General features: G+C 45.5%; 1 protein-coding gene across 1 annotated transcript; it reads left to right on the plus strand.

Moving 5' to 3' along the window:
* Positions 1-5,506: 5,506 nt before the first annotated feature.
* LOC129335875 (carboxypeptidase A1-like) lies at positions 5,507-22,263 on the plus strand. Its single transcript, XM_054988719.1, has 11 exons — positions 5,507-5,607; positions 7,017-7,089; positions 9,234-9,368; positions 10,049-10,147; positions 12,036-12,137; positions 13,382-13,483; positions 14,560-14,670; positions 14,877-14,967; positions 18,716-18,915; positions 20,767-20,851; positions 21,952-22,263. Exons 1-11 carry the CDS (start codon positions 5,543-5,545, stop codon positions 22,137-22,139), a joined length of 1,251 nt encoding a protein of 416 aa, XP_054844694.1. The 5' UTR covers positions 5,507-5,542; the 3' UTR covers positions 22,140-22,263.
* Positions 22,264-24,094: the final 1,831 nt, after the last annotated feature.

Genomic DNA, 24,094 nt, shown 5'->3' on the forward strand with positions numbered 1-24,094 from the left:
TTATGCTGCAGTAAAGTTGGTTCGTCTTAAAGGTGCTACTGGATTCTACTATTTTGCAGCTACAGACTAATTTGGCTAACTACTGGAACTAAAGAGTCTGCATTCTCGTTTTTGTTTCTTCTTGAGGCAAACGATGGATTGCATCCTACCATTTAATTGCCGCTTGCACAGAGCACGAAAGCAACACTGTTCTTTGGTGTGAGACGGATCCAGAGGAGTTAGCCGTGTTAGTCTGTAGTAGCAAAATAGAAAAGAGTCCAGTAGCACCTTTAAGACTAACCAACTTCATTGTAGCATAAGCTTTTGAGAACCACAGCCCTCTTCATCAGATGCGACAGCTTTTGAGAACCACAGCTCTCTTCATCAGATGCATGCATGGCGTGAGGTGTCTTCTGCAGCTGCACAGCCACGGACAGGACAAAATGCCCGGATCCAACTCTTTGCTGTTTGACCAATGAAGAATATATATGTCCCAAGAACAAAATCCAAGTCCAGTAGCACTTTAAAGGCCAGCAAGATTTCCAAGTTGGTCTAGGCGGTACTGGACTCAAATCTTGCTTTGCTATTGCAGACCAACATAACTGCCCTCCTGAAATAATATACAACCCAGTTCTCTTGGAAAACATCATCGCTGAAGCCATTGTGGGTTTTAAAGAACCGTCACAGGTTGCCTGCTGATGCAGACCGGGTGATACTGAGTCCTATGCGTGGCTGGGGGTGGGGTAGAAAATGGGACTGGCTTACTCTGTCTGCCCACTTGGTGCGCTTGCCCCCCTGTCTGATGCCGCTGGCCATGTGAAGAGTGGCACGGCATTCGTGCGTAGTCAGATCTAACACTCATGGAATTGTTTGAATCTCAATAAATCTTCAATGAAGTGCTCCCGTGCATATCCATGTCAACCAGACCATTTTCATTATGTTTGACGGGGTCTGACCTTGGCAAAATAAAACAAAAAGTTCTCCCTCACTTTTGAATGCCAGAAATGCTGTCTGTGTTGGTTGTCCTTTTGTGGAACAAGGGTTGCCAACAACCTGGAGAAAAATGTCTCACTCCCTTATAGGAGCTCGATGGGATGTTATTTACCGGGTGGTGCTATTGCCCTCCATGCCATGAAAACCTTCAGCTGTCCATTTTCACACACTGACAGCCACATTTTAAAATAGTTGTAAAAGGCTACAAGCTGCGGTGCAGTAAGCTTAGGTGCGCTTGTTCCCCTCCCCTGTGCCTTTTCAAGTTCCAAAATGCTCCCCATGGCTGCTTCGACATTTAAAAAGGTGCAATGGGGGGGACAGAGAAGACAACAACAAGAACATTTGATTTATATACTACCCTTCAGGACAACTTAATACCCGCTTACAGTGGTTTACAAAGTGTGTTATCATTATCCCCACAACAATCACCCTGTGAGGTGGGTGGGGTTGAGAGCGCTCTGAGAGAGCTGTGACTAGCCCAAGGTCTCCCAGCTGGCTTCAAGTGGAGGAGTGGGGAATCAAACCCAGTTCTCCGGATTAGAGTCCTGCCGCTCTTAACCACGACACCAAACTGGCTCAATGAGACTCACAGCTAGAAGTCCACATAAATGCCTAGCCACAGAAAGTTTTTGTGATGCCAGGTTTAGTGTTAAAATATGAATGAATGAGATAGATAAGCATTGAGCATGTGCAGAGAACTTTCCGTATCAGTGAGTAGCTACAACTCAATTGCATCTCCTGGGCTGCAAGAAGGATGATTTTCTACAGGGCTTTTTTTTCTGGGAAAAGAGGTGGTGGAAGTCAGTGTGTTGCCAGCATAGGGGGCAACTCCTGGCGGGAGGCGGTGCTCTTGGTACCACATGCGCATGCGCAAAGTGCACGCATGTTCCTGGGATCGCGCAATGACGTCACTTCGGGTCAGCAGGAACAAGGGGGTAGTTTTTTAAAGTTTAAATTGCCCTTGGCAAAAATGGTCACATGGCTGGTGGCCCCGCCCCCTGATCTCCAGACAGAGGGGAATTTAGATTTCCCTCCATGCCACTCCAGCAGCGCGGAGGGCAATCTACACTCCCCTCTGTCTGGAGATCAGGGGGCGGGACCACTGGCCATGTGATCATTTTCAAGAGGTGCCGGAACTCCGTTCCAGCTGAAAAAAAGTCCTGTTTTTCTATAACCTGTTGCTGTAGAAAAACAGCTTATTGATACCAGAATGGCAGCTGTAAATTCAACACTGGATTCAAATTCTATGTGAACAAAGCAGAAGGCAAGAGTCCAGTAGCACCTATAAGACTAACATACTTGTTGGTAGGGTGTGAGCTTTCATGATATCTTGGTATCTGAAGAAGTGAGCTGTGGCTCACAAAAGCTCTTACCTTGCCACACATTTTGTTAGTCTTCTAGGTGCTACAGGACTCTTGCTCTTTTCTACTGTTACAGACAAACACAGCTACTTAGCTTAAAGCAGAAGGTGTAAATCTTAGTAAAATTGCAAAAAGCAACAGACCCTCCAATATATTGTTGCAATGACAATAATAATACATACTGCAAATTTGTCTGGCCCTTTCTTCGAGGAGTTCGTGACAGCGTACAGGGTCTGTCTGTCACCCATTTTACCGTCACAACAATTTGGTTGGATACATTGGGCCAGAAAAGGAAGTGAGTGACACATGGGCATTCAGAGTGCCTCCTGATAGATCAGGGGTTGACCCTTGCTCTCGCTCCAGGACTTTAGCCACTATACCACACTCTTAATATTCAATAACAATATTTTAAAAATAATCAACAATAATATTTTTTAAACAAGCAGCTCCTTCAAAACATGGAATTCTTACCTAATATTCTCTAAAAAATCATCCTATGTCATGCCCAGACTTCTGGGTAAAACCCTCAAAAACAAAAATTCTGGTATCTGGTTAGGGTCAGGTTCTGAGTGCCTAACTACAGGTCACAAGGTCTTCATCATGACCCCTCTTGTTTTCTCCCTAGTCCTATTGGCCAGATATGAGCCGGCGGTTCCACGCTCAGAAATTAATTCCCAGGTGTATGTGAGCCTAAGTCAGGCTGGGATTGAAGCTCAAATGGCAACCCATGGGCTCAGGAAAATTGCAATCCCCTTCTCCTTGTCCCCTGCACTTCAGTCCCAGTCTGCCTTGGGCCCCTGCATGCTTGGGAAACAGCGTAACACATGGCTGTTGGTATGAGAGTCACACGGGAGTTCCCAAAATCCCTTTTAAAAATGATTTCATCTAGTTTCCACGGCAGAATGAGTTCCGTGGCAGAATGAGGATTCGAACCTGGATCTTACTTCTAGTCCACCATTTTCACTACTGTACCACACCGGCTCTGAGTCTCTCTACACGAGACATCTGACATGTGAAGAACACGTGTCAGGAGGTGCAATGTTAGTTGGGAAGGATAGTTTAAAAAGACAGAGTTGGTGGCAGGGCAAAGGCTTTGCTATACACTGGAGCTGTGGGAAGGGGCTGTGAAATGCCAGAAGGGAAACTTCAGCCCATTTGGACCTTTCCAGATCCAAGCCTGGCTCTGGAAGACAGCTCCAGCCCATTTCCATTCCTGGCTGCCCCCTGGTTATGATCCCACACAGTTTTAGACTGGAGAGGTGAAATTGACAGAGCCTTAGGGGAGGCAAAGATGAAATTAACAAACCCTCTGAGGAGTGATCTCCGCCGGCTCTGTCTTTTAAAACTACGTTTCCTGGCTAACATTGCATCGCCCTACACTTGATGAACACGCGGCGAGGCCTCTCATGTAGAGACACTCTTATTCATACAAGCAATTATACTAAGTGGTCTTTCCAAGTAGCGCGCGCGCGCGCGCGCGCGCACACACACAGACCAATGGCCTGCTATCAAAACTTGCCCACTGCTACTTCTCTGAAGGACTGATGTACTACTGTGTTTCTGGAAATGGCTGGCATACTGAAAGGCATAGATGCTTGGGGGGGAAACTGCAGAATTTGGCATATAACAAGCACTCGAGAATTCATCTCAGGTCTTCCCTGAACCTGTACTGGAACCGAGCCACAGAGAGGACAGGAAGGCTTCGACCTCTGATTGCTCGGGTCAGAGATGCCACAGGGAAATGATTTTCCTGGGAGTCATGATATCTGACCAGGAAGTCTTCTCTGATCACAAGCAGCGGTTACTCCTGTTATGGAATTGTGGTTACTCCACGGAGCTGAAAAGCTGCTCTGAGCATAGAGGCGCTTCATATCTCCCTTTTGGGCCAGGTTGTCACACTGAAATCAACACATTTGGGGGGCAAAGTCTTTATCCCTGCAGGTAGGTCCTGGAGATCTGTATTACAGTCGATCTCCAGATTATAGGGATCTGTTCCTCTGCAGAAAATGAAACCGATTTTTAACTTTGAACTATTTATTCAAGCAGCAAATTCCTTGAAATAGGCATTGGCTGAAAGAGGCTCGCAGGCCGGCTGCCTGTAGGACCACAGAGCCATTCTGCATTCCGGCTACAGCTTTTCTCCAGAGCTGCATTTGTCTCCCATTCTTAATTTCTGTGGACTTTCATTTTGGTGGACTTTATATACAAGAACAGACTAGTTTAATTTTGGTTACATAGTTACCAACTGTGTATATATAAGAACTTGATATGAGATTGGGAGCCTCTATAATTGTTTGAGCCGGAAATGTTCTTTGCACTTTTGGACACGCTTGCACTTTATGCATTCCTTATTTTGCACTAAAAAAATACTAAAAAGTCTATTTTGATATATTGTTGTTCATTATTATTCATTGTATAGTACAGATTAGGAAGTGTTTGTATAGTTAAGAGTTCAGTAGCACCTTTAAGACTAACCAACTTATTTGTAGCATAAGCTTTTGAGAGCCACAGCTCTCTTCGTCAGATGCACCTGACGAAGAGAGGTGTGGTTCTCAAAAGCTTATGCTACAATAAAGTTGGTTAGTCTTAAAGGTGCTACTGGACTCTTTACTATTTTGCAACTACACATTAGCATGGCTAACTCCTCTGGATTTGTATAGTTCATGGCACATGTTTCTGTTCATGGCACATGTTTCTGTTTAATCTCTTTCCATTAATCTCTCTTTGTTTTTAACCCATGAAGAAAATGGCTGCTTTGGAGGATGAACTCTATGACATTATATGCTGCTGTGGTCCCTCCCCTCCCAAGCCTCATTCTCCTAAGGCTCCACCCCCAAATCTCCAGGAATTTCCAGTCCAGAGTTGGCAACACTTCCAAACCTCATGACGCTTGGCTTATGCATCTACCTGTTTATCTCACTGCTGTACGGCATGGATGATTCAATCATCTCTTCACATTGCAGAGCTGATAGCAAACATTCTGCCTCTCCCCGGCTGAAGCAGGTGGCGTCTTCCCTAGCTCATCAATCAGCACAGAGGTGGACGTGTCAGCTCTTTTCCAACAGAGCCCTGGGAAGGAGAACAGCTGGCAGAGGCAGGAGGCCGTGTGCTGCCAGGCCGTGTGCGTAAAAACTGCTGCCACCGAGGACAGTATATAAGGCCCCTCCGGGAGGACCCTCTTTCTCAGGACGTGTCCTGCTCCAGAGAAGATGAGGGGCCTCTTGGTGTTTGCTACTCTCCTGGCGGTTGCCTTCAGCACCGAAAACTTTGTGGGGTATGTAGACACAAGCGTAGCCCAAGAGCAATCGTGTGGGGTCAAAGTAAAGGGCCATTGAGCTCCTCTTTCTGTCCACTGGCAGCAGCAAGCAGAGCGCTCCAGTGAGTGTAACCCACAGGGCATGTGATGACCAACACGTGCCCCTTGTTTACAAGCATCAGGGCTTTATTGAGAGAGAGCTGCCAACAGTTTCCTCCCCAGATGGGGCAGGCGCTTGGATGTAGCATGATTGATTAAGCTGGTGGCACATCAGAAATGTTCCTCTTGGATTGTGGCTCCATAAAAACAGAGTTGGAGAGGACACATCATTGACCAACTTGGTGACCATGAACTAGAAACAGCTTTGAGGTCCAGGGCAGAGTTTGGTGGCAGAATGCGTCAATGAAGCAGAGAAGTGGAACTACTAGAGAGGCAAACATACCTTGGTTTTTTGTTTGATCTGGGAAATGCCAGCAGCAGCCAAACAGAGTGTGATATGATGGGTGAGGCCAGCTGCGATTGGTGTTGCAAGCTGTAAACTTGGTAGCTCAAGGCAGTAATGCATGTCCTTGATGCTACGCCCATGGACACGAGGATCCATGTCTAGTGCTCACATAAACTTCTGGGTGTGTAGGCACATTTCACGATGAAAAGGGGTGTGTGGCTGAGGAGCACTGAACCCTCCTCTCCCACCTTACTTCATCCTGGTACTTCTCACCCATTGCAACTTCAACATTGGAAATGAGCCAAGCTGGAGAAAAAGTACTTTGTGATGGAGCGTGGCAAGGTAAGCTCAGTTCCACGTGCCCATTGGCATGATAAGTCTCTCCTGCTTCGGATGGGATGTGGCTACTTTGCCGCAGCTAACCTGGCTTTTGTATTCCATGTGGATTATTGTTCCTAGGAAGCCGCAAAGGAACCTCCAACCACAATTTGCAACAATTTTTCTTTGCAAGTCCTAGCACATGACTGGCACCCTCCGTGGCTGGTAATTTGTATGCCATAGCTTTCATTTTGATCCTCCACGTGTGATTTGCCTCCCATAGAGAGCAATCAGCTTTCAAAGGTTTCTCTTTGCAGAACAGATTGCTGTTTGCATTATGAAGGCACATTTTTGTGATTAGTCCCTGTGTCTGTATAAACTGCTGTCACTCATGTTTGTGTTTTCTCTGACAGCACTATAGTGGCCTCTAGTGACAGAACACTGTCATTGCAACACAACTATGGTTCTTTAACCAAAGCGGGTGTTTATCAGGAGTAACAGGAAATGTTTAACAACAGAAAGGATTCCCATATAAACTAGCAATGACAGAAGACCACTTACATTCCCAGATAACCATCCACAGAAAGACAACCACGTTTATCAATAAAGTTGTGGCAGCCGAAGGGTGACGATATCAGAAATATTTGTAACTCTTCTGCCTCAGTCACCAGGTGCTAAGGATCTTGGCTGCAGATGAAGCCCAGCTGGAGATGGTGAAGGAGCTGGAAGAGCTTGAGGTAATGGCCAGAAACAGAAGTGCTTGTGGCTGGTAACTTTTTGAAAAGGGTGTATGTAGGGAACTTGAGCAGCTCTGTGGCGCAGGGTGGTAAGCGGCAGTACTGCAGCCCAAGCTCTGCTCACGATCTGAGTTCGATCCTGGTGGAAGCCGGGTTCAGGTAACCAACTCAAGGTTGACTCATCCTTCCCAGGTTGGAAAAGGAGTACCCAGTTTCCTGGGGGTAAAGTGTAGATGACTGGGGAAGGCAATGGCAAACCACCCTGTAACAAAAAAGTCTGCCAAGAAAATGTCGGGATGCGACGTCCCCCCATGGGTCAGTAATGACTCGGTGCTTGCACAGGGGACTACCCTTACCTACCTTTTATATGTAGGGAACTGAAGAATCAGGAAAGAAGATATACGGTCACACATCCCTGCAGCCGTACTGCCTGAACGACCACTTTCCAGTTGAAGGAACCCTTCTGGCCCAGTTCTTTCCTTTCTCAGGAGTAGGAACACACAATTTCACAGTTACACACAGGACACAATGGGCCACAAGTTCTTGCCAAGAAAATATCTGCAGATTACACAGGGGGAAGCTTGTTTACCCTGATAGGCGACGTTGCTGCGAACGTTGCATCCTTTCTGAGCACCTCTAGCCAGTCGCTCAGGGGACACGGGAGCGGGGAGGCCATTGCCCACTCTTCTCGTCTGACTGTTCTGCCTCGCCCTTCCTCCAAGGAGTGCCAGGCTCCACATCCCCCTTACCACTCTCTGAAGTACCTGAGGATGAGCGAGAGCACATTTGGCAAAGGCCGCCCAGTGAATTTCATGGAAGAGCAGGAATTTGATATTAGAGCTCCCTACGGTTGCCAGCTCCAAGTTGGGAAGTTCCTGGAGATCTGGAGGGTGAAACCTGGAGAAACCTGGAGAAAGTGGGGTTTGGGGAGGGAAAGGACCTTGGCATGGCATAATTCCATAGAGTCCACCCCCCAAAGTTGCCATTTTCTCCAGGCGAACTGATCTCTGTGGCCTGGAGACCAGTTGTAATTCCGGGAGATCTCCAGCCACTACCTGGAGCCTGGCAACCCTATAGGAAGGGCAGGGTTTGGGGAGGGGACCTCAGTGGGGTCTAATGCCATAGAGAAAACTCTCCAAAGCAGCCGTTTTCTCCAGGGGAATTGACCTCTGTGGCCTGAGATCAGTGGTAATTCCCGGAGATCTCCAACCACCACCTGGAGTTGGCAACCCTATGCGAGTCCGGTACCCGAGCCACTACACTACGCTGTCTTGCAAGCTTCTTCTGAAAGGTTCTCAGGAGACATTTGATCCTTGCGTTCCCCTTCCCTCTTTCTACCTTTATCCCTATGAGTAGGACCTTACTCACAAGTAAGCTCTTGTTCACAAATTGGCTTGTATTCCCAAGCATGCTGCAGCTGTTGATCCTGGCTGGGGCTGCACTGGGAGGCCTGTTGCTGTGCTCTCCCCCCTCCCACACTTCTCAAGGCATCTGCCCTGATTATTGATCCAGAGGAGTTAGTTGTATTAGTCTGTAGTTGCAAAATAGTAAAGAGTCCAGTAGTACCTTTAAGACTAAACAACTTTATTGTGGCATAAGCTTTCGAGAGCCACAGTTCTCTTCAGCAGATGCAATTAACCAACTTTATTGTAGCATAAGCTTTTGAGAACCACAGCTCTCTTCGTTAGATGCATTGTCAGCTTTCGAGAACCACAGCTCTTAGTCAGATGCATCGTCAGCTTTCGAGAGCCACAGCTCTCTTCGTCAGATGCATTCTCAGCTTTCAAGAACCACAGCTCTCTTCGTCAGATTCCATCATCAGTTTTCGAGAACCGCAGCTCTCTTCGTCAGATGCATCGTCAGCTTTTGAGAACCACAGCTCTCTTTGCCAGATGCATCATCAGCTTTCAAGAACCACAGCATCGTCAGCTTTCGAGCTGTGGTTCTCAAAAGCTGACGATGCATCTGACAAAGAGATTTGTGGTTCTTGAAAGCTTATGCTACAAGAAAGTTGGTTAGTCTTAAAGGTGCTACTGGACTCTTTACTATTTTGCCCTGTTTATTGACTTCTTAACTCAGGTCCTATAAGACACCTTCCAGACATGCAACTAAACAGACACGCTTTGTCCCTTTTTTCTGCCTAGCTGGATTTTTGGCGTGCTCCGGTTCATCCCGAGTTCCCCATCGATGTTCATGTCCCATTTGGCAGCCTGCAAGGGGTCAAGGCCTTCCTAGAGCACAATGACATCGACTACTCCATCATGATCGAGGATCTCCAGGTGAGTGTCGGCTGCTCAGATGGGCACGTGGGTAGCCCTCCTCCACAGATAGCGTTGGGTCCTCTGAGGAGACCGAGTTCTCCTATTGTGGGGCCAGTCAGGAGCCTTAAAGGTCCTCTGATTCCATATGGATGGACTCTGTATGCAGGCCAGAATGACTTGGTGTGGTGTTAGTGAATGGACAGAGGAAAGATGAATGCATCTGAGAGAGAGAGATGGATGGACAGCTCTCAAGAACCCTCAGCCAGTTTGGTGTAGTGGTTAAGAGCGGCAGGACTCTAATCCGGAGAGCCAGATTTGATTCCCCACTCCTCTGCTTGAAGCCAGCTGGGCGACCTTGGGCCAGTCACAGCTCTTTCAGAGCTCTCTCAGCCCCACCCACCTCACAGGGTGATTGTCGTGGGGATAATAATAACACACTTTGCAAACCACTCTGAGTGTGGCATTAAGTTGTCCTGAAGGGCGCTATATAAATTGAATGTTCTCCTCATCCTCAACGGAACAGTCACAAGACGGGTTCAATAGTTCAGAATTTGAGGGTAACCTTGAAATAAGATGCCTGCTGTAATTATCTGTGAGAGGGAAACTGGAAAACAAAGACTGGCCTTTGCTTTGGACTGTGTCGGCATTCACACAGCTGACTCTTCCTCCCCAATCCCCCCCTCCCCAATCTCTTCCAGTCATTGGTGGATGAGGAACAACTTCATATGTCACTCCGGCATTTTATGCCTCTGTCGATCGACACCTTCAACTATGCTTCCTACCACAATCTGGATGAGGTAAGTGCAATCAGGGCATACCTGGGCTCATTTGTGACTGCCCTGAAACTTTTCCAACTTGGTGTGTGTGTGTGTGTGTGTGTGTGTGTGTGTGTTTGAAATGTTTTCTTGATAGGTGCTTGGGTTGCAAGAATACCACCTTTCCCCTCTTCTTCAGTGTGACTGTTTCTGTTACGTGTCGCTGCTTCAGTAACATCTTTTTTCTGCATGGAGGATCCCATTTAATCAGGGATCATGTAGAGAATGGGATGAAGTTGCGTTGCTACATAGCTGATCAGATTCAGCCATATGGCCCCACCCTGCGGAACGGCCTGACTGAGGAGGTCAGGAGAGCCCCCACTCTCCTAGCTTTCCGCCAACGATGCAAAACCGAATTATTCAAAAAGACTTTTGTATTGTAGGGAGGGCCTCTCAGATGCTTCAGTAATGAGTTAGGGACCATAAACTTCACCACTCTGTTGCCTTACGTACTACCTGTTGACTTAAATATGTGCTCCTATGAGCTACCTGTGTTTCATGTTGTCAAATGTCAGTCCTAGAATTACTTCTGTTTCAGCATTTCTTCCACTCTGTCTTGGATACTTACTAATGCTCTGTCTTTGTAAACGTGCATTTATTTACCCTATGGCATGGTTTATGAAACTGTCCTTGATACTGATTGTGCTAATTTCACGCTGTGTAATCCACCTTGTGTCTCGGTGAGAAAGGCGGACTAAAAATGACATAAATAAAAATAAAAATAAATAAATGATGAGGTCCCTGGAAGGGAAACCAAGTCAGCTGAAATTAAGGCTGGCGCATTCTGAATAAATCGTACAGATGATCCCAGCCAATCAGGGATCACGCCAGCTACATGATGACCTTGCCTAGGGAAACAAAGCCAACTGAAAGAGAGAGAGGGCGACATTAATGAGTTGGGTGACTATTTCCACAAGCCTTCTAAAAAAATCATTAAAACACGGGGTACATTTTTGACATTGCTTCAAATGCCCGCCCCCAACAGTGACGAGTTTCAACGTTTGTCTCAGTCAATGTGTGCTAAAAATAGTTCTCTCTTTACCTTGATTTTTTTGTTCCTTATTTATGAGCATCCCAGACTCCTAGAATGCAACATAACAGGGTTGTGGCCTGTAGATCCAACCAAGTTTTCTATGCTTCTTCTCTTGCTCCTTACTTTTTTTGATTCCCTCTGTACGTTTCTCGGCAGATCATAGTAGCTGATGGCCCCATGTTTTGTGGTTTTCAGTGGCAGACAAGACTGGTCTACTGAGGACCGATGAGCTCCAGTGCCAGGTCAAGTAATGGCATCCAGACTAGGCCTGGCTCCTTAGGTGGAGACCGGACAAGAGATGAGCGCGAACCAGAAAAAAATGAACCGTACAATTCGTGGTTCATTGCATTTCACGAACCACGAACTTTCATGAACCTGCCCCAGTTTGCGAACCGGTTTGTTTGGTTTGTCACATCCAGGTCAGCAAATCATCACTTCTGGGTCAGCAGAAGGCCACTTCCAGGTCAGCAGAAGGTCTGCAGGAAGTCCATCCCCTGTTGCCTAGGAAATTGATTGATTGGCGCCTGACTGTCTGCGGTGACGAACCAAAAAACGAACCAAACAAACCAGCCTAAAGTTCATGGTGGTTCGTCAGAAATTGGCTTTGACGAACCGTCGGTTCGCGAACCACAAAACCGGCCTGGTTCATCATGAATTTAGGTTCGTGCCCATCTCTAGACCTGACCTACCCTACAGTAACTGACTAATAATGCCACATCCAATACAATGGAAAAGAAGTCCCATCTTGTAGGCATTAGATTCTGAAAGCTCCGTTCTTGGTGAAATTTCAGAGCATACACCCAATGCAGATCCTGAGTTCCTTCCTCTGTCCACTAGATCTATGGCTTCATGGATGTTCTCGTGGCTGAAAAACCCAACCTGGTCAGTAAAATCCAGATTGGCCGGAGTTATGAGGGTCGCCCGATCAACGTCTTGAAGGTAAACCACCCCATGTATTGATTGTCTTGAGTTCTGAACCTTGTTTAATGCTGATTTCACTGGTTTTAAGGGATTGATACATCTGCTATTCAGATCTGCCCTTAGCAAGGCCTTAGGGCAGGGGTCTCCAAGCTTTTTGAGTCTGAGGGCACTAGGGTTGCCAGTCTCCAGATAGTGGCTGGAGATCTCCCAGAATTACAACTGGTCTCCAGTCTCCAGAGATCAGTTCACCTGGAGAAAATGGCTACTTTGGGGGGGTGGACTCTATGGAATTATGCCATGCCAAGGTCCTTTCCCTCCCCAAACCCCACTTTCTCCAGGTTTCTCCAGGGCCGTTTCCAGACGGCTTACCTGCACCCGGGACGTTGCGCCACATTTCAGATCGTGCCGGGGAAAACGCGAAATATCGCGTTTTCTCGCGCGAGTTTTGTGCAACGTTGCGCAAAACTTGCGCAAGAAAACGTAATATTTCGTGTTTTCCCTGGCACGATCCGAAACGTGGCGCAACATCCCGGGTGCAGGTAAGCTGTCTGGAAACGGCCCAGGTTTCACCTTCAAGATCTCCAGGAATTTCCCAACTTGGAGCTGGCAACCCTAGAGGGCACCTTTGGAATTCTGACACAGAGTGATGGGGGTGGCCACAAAAAGGCTGCCATAAAATGGCTGCTGCAAGAGGTGGAGCTAGCCACAAAATGGCTGCTGCAGCTTACCTTCAGTCACACAGTGAAAATCTTCATGCTGTGGTGGCAGCTACTTCCAAAGCAATGTTTTTAAAAATCTGCAAAGCCAATCAATTCATCAACAGCCAATCAGAAGTCTTGCTAGGCAAAAAAACCCCCCACCTAGCCCACTTTCTAAAAACTCTTGGTGGACCACAGGAAAAATGTTGGTGGGTGCCAGAGTGCCCACGGACACCATGTTGGGGGCCCCTACCTTAAGAGCCTCTACCACGCTCTGGGCCTTCGCCACAGCACGACCAAGCTACCTCTTGGGTCCTGTTTCTTAAGCCAATAGTCAGAAACTTGTCCGGCAGTGGTTTCACTGGGCTTTCTTGCATAGCAAGATTTTGGCCAAAACTGTTTCTTTTATGCTATGCACTTTGCTTGCATTCTTCTTGGCATGATGACATTTTAGTATTTCGATGGTACATAGAGGCACAGGAATCCTCCTCAGATCGGACTGCTCAGATTTCCAGGGTCAAGAGGAAGCAGGAAGACAGCAACTGACCTCTCCCCTTTTCACAGTTTAGCACAGGGGGAGTCAACCGGCCAGCCATCTGGATCGACACCGGTATCCACTCTCGTGAATGGGTCACACAGGCCAGCGGGATCGTGTTTGCCAAGAAGGTACCACCTACGTTTTCATCTCAAATGCACAAGTCAGGAATGGGAGAGAGGACAGAGAAGGGCTCAGAGGGCAGGTCCGGTACTGGCTCCTGGTCATGATAGTAAAAGTGAAACCTCCATTCTCAGAGCGAGTATAAACAGAGTCATAAGGACTCCACGTTTCAGTGATTGTACTATGTAAACAAAGGAATTAGTAGAAGGTGCAAAATTCACCATCCTCAGTATCCTAGCATTTATTTTCTGTTCAAGTCCCTAGTCCTTAGGACTGAAAGAGACTTCAAAGGGTAAGGGCAATGCTGAAACCAGAGAGGGAGAAATTGTGGCCTTTTTCTGTAACGGGCAGAAGTAAAATGGATAATCCAGAAATGCAAATATACACAAATGTATTCATTTAGAGCCATTTCTACTGATCACAGAATCCAGGGCTTCTGAGCAGATTTGAGCTCTGGTGCATTTCATGCTATAAATGATGCACAAGTCACACCCAAAAGTTCAAACTCATTGTTTGTGTGTGGGGGTGGGGGTGGGGAAAGCATGGCTCACAGGTCCAGCCCCTGCCTAGCAAACGCAAGATCTCAAGCAGCAAGTATTGCGAAAGACCTTTCCGTGCCTGCAGTCCTGGAGTTCTGCCGCCAGCCAGGAGAGACTATACATAAATAGACTGATGCGATAAGGCAGCTTTATACATTCACCTTCAGCCACGCATGTTCCCATTACAACAGACACAAGCCATAGGTACAGGCTATCAAAAGAGCATTCCCTGCAGGCAATGAATTCTCAGTTTTCCTTCGCAGAAAGATGTTCTGATAAAGGGCGATTGTGGACTGTGCTACTGTGTGTAATACATGCCATCTGTTGCTGTAAATACGGTCCTATAATGTAATTTCTACATCGTTTAACATGCCACGTATAAATGCTGACGCTTTGTTTCGGCTCCGTTTCAGATTTCTGTAGTTGTGTTGTTCACTGGATGTCCCATCCTGTTGCTTCTTTTGACTTACACTGAGAAAGTCAGACTAGGCATGCAAAATAAATCAATAATAAAATAAATCCCAGTCTTTGTCCATCCCATTCAGATTCTTGACGGTTACGGCAAGGACGCATCCCTGACCTCCATCCTGGACAAATTTGATATCTTCCTGGAAATCGTCACAAACCCGGACGGCTTTGCTTTCACTCACTCCAGTGTATGGCGCTTTCTCTTTGAAACCTCCGAACAAGGGCCCTGGGTGGAGGGTGGGGGAATCACCGGCCAGAAGGCATGCCTACATATCTCAATAAGATGATTTTTAAAAAGGCACGAGCATAAAAAACAACCACCCAAAGCCAAAAGGCTGAGACCAACAGCGCCAAGCAGTGTTAACTAAAGGATACGTCTTCCTGCCTCTTCTAGAATCGCATGTGGCGCAAGACCAGGTCTCTCAACAGTGGATCATCCTGCGTTGGAGTAGATCCCAACAGGAACTGGGATGCAGGTTTTGGAGGTAATTTCCATGTGTTTCTTTCTTTTTTTATTTTCCAGTGTGGGATGGATGGGTCAGACCAATTTTCCTACCTGTCAGCCTCAGGGCTGAGGTGAACTTTACCATGCAATCAGGCATCATGAACAGAAAGACATTAATTAACAGAGGGGGTGTTAATAATTATATTAATAATTCTTTAATTAGGGGGAGTTAGTGTCAAGTAATAATAAAGATATAGGCATTAATTTGAAAGATATTTATTGCATATTTTTATATTTATTATACAATTACTATACTCTCTCTCTCTCTCTCTCTCTCTCTCTCTCTCTCTCTCTAGTAATTATATATTTATAATTATTATAATTATTATAATTATTATAATTATAGTATAGTAATATATATATATATATATATATATATATATATATATATATATATATATATATATATATATATATATATATATATATGTATGTGTGTATGTATGTATGTACGTATGTACGTATGTACGTATGTGTATACATATACATATGTATATATATATACACATACATATATATATATATACACATACACATACACATACACATACACATATACATATACATATACATATACATATATAAACACACACAGACACACATATTAGATATCAAATAAACTTAATAGTTGCCTATACTGGTTACTATCTAGCTATAATTATCAATTTATTATCATACTCTGTTTTCAGCTAAACTTTGATTTTCAATACCAAGTTGTCGAACCACATAGTCAATTCATATATTAAGGGGCTTGCTGATATATAATTAAAATTTTATCATTACTTTCATCACTTTGCTTTGGTAATGAACAAACACAAATAATATCAACTGTGTATAATCTTCTAATGATTTAGATTAATTACTGTATCTAGAACGATTGTTATAAGTAATTCTCTCTCTATATATTTGCGAATAGCAAGAAGTAGGAATATTCTTCCCTATTATATAAGTTGCTTTATATATATTTACGATAGCATAAATTAAAGAAAGAATAAGTTTTTTAAAAAATGAACAGAAAGACTTTTTGACCTAATTGCCATGAACCTGGCTTGTGGCTCTACTTGCACACTCCCCCCGCCCCTGAAATGCAGAGTGCAACTAAACGTTTTCGTATTTCAGAAGCTGTCAGTCAAACTTCGGTTTGCTGTGATGGCCACACGCAGGCACTTGGGCAAACTGCAGTTTGTTTCTTTCCTACAAAATGGCCATAAAATATGTGAGCAAAGCAACAGGCTGGGATCATACCTGTCATAAATATGCCTGCTTGTTTGGGCTATCTGAACGCAGCCTTATTGCTTAATGGGATTAGAACTGGACGCAGCAGCCAGCAATGACTTAAGGATGTCTCTCTACCACAGCTACGTTTAAGAGTTTCAAGTTAGGATTGCCAGATATTGTAGCGGTTATTTTAAACACTGGCTCTAATTTTATTTTTTTTGCCCCACATCTGGAAAAAAATCATAAAGGGCATATCTTAACTCCAGTGCTGTTTGCATTCCACAGTTCTGATATATCCTGCAAAGGCGGGATTTGGTACTCCATTCAGGCTCAACATTCTGAACATTCACCACATAAAGCACAAAGTTGCTAGTCCTTCGGGGGCTATAAAGACAGATTGTATTGTGACTGAGGAATGTACTGTACTGAAGCATATTATGAGAAAAGTTGAACTGAGAGAGCAAAAAGACGAATTTGAATGTGCATGGGTAATGCCTTTTGGAAGCCAGGGATCAGAGGCAGGACATTAGTGACCTGCAACTCTTTGCAACAGCTAGCAACAGAAGAAATCCATAAGAACATAAGCAATCAATGTGCATAATTTATAAGGGTCATATATGGTCTCCTTTTCCTCTGCACATTTTGGGCCATAGAATTTTATAAACTCAAATACCCAGCCCTGAATAAACCTACCTTAGAATGAACTCACATGCGCCCTTTTCCCACTGTTGATGAGCACATGCTAAAAACAGAAGAGCGGTTTTAAATGTCTTTGTGATCTGGGCCGTTTCCGCACGGCTTACCTCAACCCGGAATGCTGCGTAACATGCCAAAAAAAACGTGGAAGATCGCATTTTCTCACGTGAGTTTTGCACAAAGTTGCGCAACATCATGCAAAACTCACGTGAGAAAACGCGATCTTCCACGTTTTTTTTGGCATGTTGTGCACCGTTCCGGGTTGAGGTAAGCCGTGCGGAAACGGCTGGTTTCCCAACTGATTGACAGCCAAACAGGTAGGTGGATTTACCATCCATTTCAACCTTCCAGTGCTTTACAACAGCCGAGTGATTTCAAATGCCACAAAAGAAAAATGTCTGAGCAGCCTCGTACATGCAACTGCAATAAGTTAAAACATCTTGCCTCGCTCTTTTATGCTCCTCTATTATAAAGCATTCAAATCACTATGCGTCAGCGTGTACCGTAGGCAGTGGGAGGAGTGTGGTATAAATATTTTAATAGACAAATTATGGGTTGAATTACACAGCTGTCTTCTAAGAGAAGCACCTTCCTGTAACACATCAAAATCAGCAGAAGGCTCCATGTGCTGCAGCTTGCAGAATCGAGCCACAGGAGCAGCTGTATATTTGCAAATACGACATTAAAAAGTAAAAAACCTTGCCGAGGCAGGAAATTGATTAGGTATCCTACTAGCTGCCTTCCAACACTATAGCACCCTTCAAATATAACTTATAAAATTTTGAAGCTGCCTTATACTGAATTGGGCTCTTGGTCCAGCAAAGTCAGTATTGTCTGTTCAATCTGGTAGTGGCTCTACATGAGCAGGCAGAAGTCTTTCATGTCATCTACGTGATCCTTTTTAAACTGGAGGTGCAGAGAATTGAACCTGGAACCTTCTGCATGCCAAGCAGACACTCTACCTCTGAGCCACGGCCTCTCCTTTTGGGCCCTTAAGAATGAGCCTGGGGAATGCTTGAGCTTGCACCCCTTCTCCTCACTCTACTCCCATGCACCAGTCTAATGAATGATTTGCGTTTTCCTGGCAAAATGCAATTTGTGGCTTCGTCTGAACTGCAAACCATGAGTTTTTTTGGTTCCCTAGAAACCAGGATTCCAAACTAGGGTTAAACTACAGCCAGAAGTCTTGGTTTGTAGGGGGAAGCGCAAGCTGTGATTTATGCTTTGGACAGAACAACAAACTGTAGTTTTGCCCCAAAGCAGAAAGTCATTAGCTGGCTGCATCCAGGAAGACAGAGAGAATGGGATGCATGGATCGTCCAGTTTGTTCACAGAGCAAGAAACTGTGTCTTGCTATTACGTTTGAACGATGCCACAATGTTCAGGTCACTGCGGCCTCCCATAACCCAGACTCTACAATGAAATCAATATGGAATCAAGTTGTACTGGCTTCAGATGCTTTCATGCTGTTGGCACACCTTGGCCAGCCCTAACGGAAATGAGAGGCAGCTGGCATTTCTACTCTACAGACTTAAACAGGTTTCTAGTCATCATTGCTTTCCTCTAGGGAACTTTGTGAACTGCAGTGAAAGAGGTGTAAATAGCAGTGACTATGGCAGGGGCTTATACCTCCACCAAGCGACAGTTCCCAGTATTCTTGGGAGGAGCCATAACAGTGGCATGAAACCCACACACATTTGGAACATTGTTTGGTCCTTACAAGTCATTGGCTTGTTTGACCGGGAAGCTACAGTGCTGGATTTGAAGTTTTGCACATTATCAGCCATAGTCACAGAGAATTTTGTCTTTTGCAGTGGCTGGCTCCAGCGGGAACCCTTGCTCCGAGACATACCGTGGGCCCCGCCCCAACTCTGAGCCTGAAGTGAAAGCCATTGTGGACTTTGTGAAGAGCCACGGCAACATCAAAACCTTCATCTCCATCCACAGCTACTCCCAGCTTCTCCTCTATCCTTATGGCTACACCACCAAAAAGGCTGCTGATCAACCGGAGCTGGTAGGGCTTGGCTGTCCCAGCTGTCCCCTTGACCTCCCCCTTCTCAGCTACTGTTTTCATGCTGCACGCTCTCTCCTCCAGCTGTTTCACCACTTGTCAGCATGCACATGCATGCACTCATTCTCTCTCCCCTGTTGTTTGGTCCAACACACGTGCACAGGGACAGCCGCTCTACAATTTCAATTTCTCTGGGGCGCTCAGTACTTAGGGTTTGGAAAGTGCCTTACATAAACTTAGGGACAGGTCCTGGCCTTAGATCCGCAATCTGATGGATGGAACTAGAAAAAGGACAGTGGAAGACAAAGCCATGAAGAACATCTCCACATGTTGCCTAATACCCTAAGAGTGCTGAGAAAGCTCAAGGGCCACACGACGGAACTAGCTTATTTTGGATGGCCGTGCCTTGACGTCTTACAGTGTCTTTATGATATCTCCAGAGGAGTGAGCCGTGTTGGTCTGCAGTAGCAAAACAGCAAAGAGTCCAGTAGCACCTTTAAGACTAACCAACTTTATTGTAGCATAAGCTTTCAAGAGCCACAGCTCTCTTGGTCAGATGCTCTGTCGAAGAGAGCTGTGGCTCTCAAAAGCTTATGCTACAATAAAGTTGGTTAGTCTTAAAGATGCTACTGGACTCTTTGCTGTTTTATGATATCTGATTTACAAATAAATACACACACCCTACACGCTGATCTGGATAGTCCAGGTGAGCCTGAGCTCGTCAGATATCAGAAGCTAAGCAGGGTCGGTCTTGGTTAGTAATTGGATGGGAGGCCTCCAATGAAAACCAGGTTTGCAGAGGCAGGCGATGGCAAACCAGCTCTGTTAGTCTCTTGCCATGAAAATCCCACCAGGGATTGCCATATGTCAGCTAAAACTTGAGGGCAAGCTCCACCCCCTGCCACACACACCCTACAGGCAGAAAGTAAACGCCAAACAAGTGGCAATGGATATCCACTTTTGGTTTGGACCCTGTGTTTCACTAAAAGTAGAGCTTTCCCAGGGAAAGCCCAAGCGGCTCTGGCATCTGGAGAACCTCTTTGCGCCAGGGGAAAACGCCGCCATTAGCAGAACAGATGTGAAATGTAACCTTGTGACATGCGCAGCCCCCATGCGTAGATTATGCTCTGAGTTTCTGCCAACTGCAGGCTGAAATTTCTCTACAGTGAAATTCAATCTGCAAAACTTTTGCCTCCCCCCCCCGCAACTTTTTGGAGTCTTTTTTCCCAAAAGCTGGAGAAAAATTCCCAGTAAGCAGGATACAGATCCTGTTGTATCTCCCATTGATGAAGCATCAACTAATTGTCCGGACATTCAGGTCTACAAAGGCTGGTCTGTCAGCAGCTGTGAGACTTGTTTAGAAACCCAAACCACTGGAGATTCTCCAGAGCAGGCAGGGCAATCCAGAGATCAGGTATTAAAAAGCACTGCTGAAAGACGGGGTGGGGGTGGGTGGGTGGGGAGAAATGCTACCACAAGAACAAGGGAGAGGATAAAGGGGAGGGACAGCCAAGAGGAGGCGCTGCAACAAGAAGGCATTTGTGAACTAAATTCAATCCCGTAGGAAAATGGAAGCCAAACCACAGCAGAGACACCTAAGTAAGAAGGGGAAAAAACTTAAGAATTGTAAAACAGAAAGGGCATAAGAAAGTATCTGACTGTTCCTCCTTTCTCCCCAGCTGCAGATCTGCTCCCCACACTGTAAATAATAAAAGTAACTGTACTTAGTCTTCTAGACAGATTAGCCCCCCCCTACTCAGAGTGGTGAAGTTATTATAGTTCAGAGACGCTATAGACTTTCTTCCTGTACATGACCTTCCCGTATCTTATTCTTTCTTTCGTGCTCTCTCCCAGGATGCTCTTGCTAAGAAGGCAGTCGATGCTCTCGCTTCGTTGCATGGGACCAAATATAGATACGGCAGCATCATCACCACCATCTGTAAGTTACTACGGTGTTCCTCCAGTCCATCAGGGGGCAGTCAACTGTTCTGAAGCTCCCAGGCTCCTGCGTCCATTATGCACTTAGAAGCAAGAGCTGCAGTTAAGCTACAGTGCGCAACCCATCCCCTTACAGCCAAGCTACAAGTGACGCCTTACACAGGTTGGACACTTGTCAGCTTCCCTCAAGTTTTGATGGGAAATGTAGGCGTCCTGGTTATACAGCTTGGCTCTCCATTACAGCTGCGAGACCAGGACGCCTACATTTCCCATCAAAACTTGAGGGAAGCTGACGAGTGTCCAACATTCTACTCCACAGCTTGGCAGCACGTTGGCTTTGTACAGACATATAGAAAGTCTTTACTATGTCAAGCCACTGGGCAAGGAATGAATTGATCTTAACTTACAGGCTGGTCCAGTTGTAAGCCCACCCCCAGGCAGAGGGCAGGACAATATGTGTATTGTATTTATATCACGCGGCTCAATCTCAGAATTTGGCTTTCCTGGAGATGGTGTGCTCCAAAAGTGGCAACAACGCTGTGGGAGCAGGTTCCAGAGATCTTGTAAACTGCAACAGTTTTAATTTCCTCTGTCAATTGTTTCATTTCCTATCCCCCAAATCCTTTTAGCTAGGGGAAAGATAAAGTGGAAAATGGAGATATGTGCAGAGGGGTGGAATATACTGGGAGTGAATAAGCAGTCCCTTTGACGGAACACCGAAACTTTCTGAAGCTCTTTCTTTGTTAAGAACTTACATTTTCAGGGAGCTCTCTGTAATCATGTTGGATTCCACAGATCTTTCTGCTACCAGGGGTGTTTATTCCTTTGCCAGAGGAAAGCACCTCTGCTTGGAGGACAGATCTTGGAGGCCCAGCCCAGTATTCTGGAGTTCTGGGTTCAAGTCCCAAGTATATCACATTTGAACGAGCCACACAGAAAATAAGATTAAGAGATAATCAGCTCTTTTCCAGAAAGAATCCTAACAGTTCCCATTTCCAAAAGTACATGTGTTGTTTAATGAACATTTAAGGAGTACTGACAGTCGTGTAGCACAGATGTGACACTCTTCTATTCTTTTGTGCGCTTATTGCCTTAATCCAGACCAAGCCAGTGGGGGCACCATCGACTGGACCTACGAACAAGGCATCAAGTACTCATACACATTTGAGCTGAGAGACACAGGCCGGTATGGATTCATGCTCCCTGCCAGTCAAATCCTCCCAACTGCCGAAGAGACCTGGCTGGCCCTCAAGGTCATCATGGAACACACACGCGATCATCCGTACTAAACCAGAACTGGAGGCCAACCATCGACTCAAGGGCAGGGGGTAGAACCAGAAAGTATCATCGACCACCTCAATAAACTTCTGGAATGAATAAAGCCACACGGCATTGGCTTCTATTCTCACCAAATCCCGAACTGGCACTTTTAATTACAAAAAAACAAAGGGACACTAAAGTCGAGACACATACTTCGTGGCACTCTTATATAACATTCTGCTACCCAATTAGAAAGCAAAGAACTGGATCATTTTTCAAAGGTATTTTGCTTTTAAGGTAACATCTCAGGATTCATACATACGGCCATCTGAAGATGTGGTTGCAGTGGGAAAAGCCAGTGTGTGTTTCACACCTTCTCAGGGCAACCACTATATTGACGGGCTGCCTGTGGTGGAACTAGGATGCTTTTCCAGTTTGGTGGCAACACGCCCCCCCCCCCCCTCCTCAAGAGATGTTTAAACCCTCCCCGCTCCTTCAGCAGTTATGATCCCAAAACAATTTGCCTGGTTATCCTTATAAACATTCTCAAAAAAAGGAGAAAAGCTCAAACCCACAGGGGAAGTTTTAATTTTATTGAGCTGAAAAAAATATAAAAGCACTAGACACAAAAATCTAACCCACCCCAGTCATTGAAAGCAGTAACTGTATGACATAATTAACCTAATGAGCAACATATTCAAAATCCACAAAGCCAGTATGAGGATCATGTTAAGCTGTTCTTCCAATGCCAAAGATTTTTTAAAAGTGCTCTCTTTGGCTGAGGGAGTCAGAATGCATCTGTCTTTCTGATGTGCAAAAAGGGTCTTGAGAAGTCTGGAGAAAAGATTTGAGTCTTAGCAACATACAAAAAAATCCCAACCATCCAATGTGGGGGTGGGGGGACACCCTGAAACATCTTCCTCACGAAACAGATTTCAAACTGGAAATATACGGCAATGCCTGACGTGTGGCTAAACTGAGCTGGAAAACCTTGCAAGCTTGTTGTTTCACAGGGTGTTTGAAGCAGTCACACAAAAATTAGATCAAGTATAGGCTTGGGGAAAAAAACAACAAAGCCACATCAGATTAATTGCAAATCTGTCTCACAAACCTGATTGCCCTCCTTTCCCCAAGGAATCTCGACAGCTGTAAAAAACATTAAGACTACTTTATTGGACATCCTTAGCCTGCTGTACCATAATTCCCAGGTTTCCTTTGGTAGATGTGATTTAAACCAGCTGACAATTTTAGTGCACACAGGTCCTAGTTGCCTGGTAGACACATTAACATTTTACATTACAAATGCAAATTTTTAAAAAAATGAAAACGGAATGTTTCCAACTGAGTCAAAAATTCTAGCCCAAGAGGAAAATGCTGAACTTGTTATTGCTGCAAAGCCTTAAAAACAGGGGTGGGACCTTTGCAGAATCAAGAGCGGCACATTACCTTGAGAACAAGCATTCACCAAGAAGCACCAGTCTTCTCATTCATAATAAATATGGGACACTTAACACAACTCAGTTCATGACAGTCAAGTAGTTGTATCTGACTGGACAGGGTATTTGTGGCCATTAGGCATACTAGGGAAAGGAAACTCAGGGGGTGGGGGCTTCTCGGAGCAAGCTGTACCATGCCACCACCTCGGCCAAAGGGCTTATCCAACGAAGAAGCAGAACATCGGAGGCATTGGAAGTCAGTTTAAAAGTGCCAACTTGCGGACCCAAGCCACTGAAAACCGGCTGCCCACCAACAGTCGATTAAATAACTGGAGTGTCATTCAAATGCAAGAAAAATAGCTTTGCAAAAAGGTGCCTTAAGAGTTGAAGCCACCAGCTTCCAATAGCAGGAGCGTAAACTCGTCACACTGCCAGCCTCCCAGTTTGGATTTAAATCCTGCCATCCACACCAATTCCCCAAATGCACCACGAAGAAACAGTCAGCGCCTTGGGCTTGTATCCAAGCGACAAGAGCCTTTGAGTCAGAA

The sequence above is a fragment of the Eublepharis macularius genome, chromosome 9 (assembly GCF_028583425.1).
Source record: "Eublepharis macularius isolate TG4126 chromosome 9, MPM_Emac_v1.0, whole genome shotgun sequence".
Classification (NCBI taxonomy): Eukaryota; Metazoa; Chordata; class Lepidosauria; order Squamata; family Eublepharidae; genus Eublepharis; species Eublepharis macularius.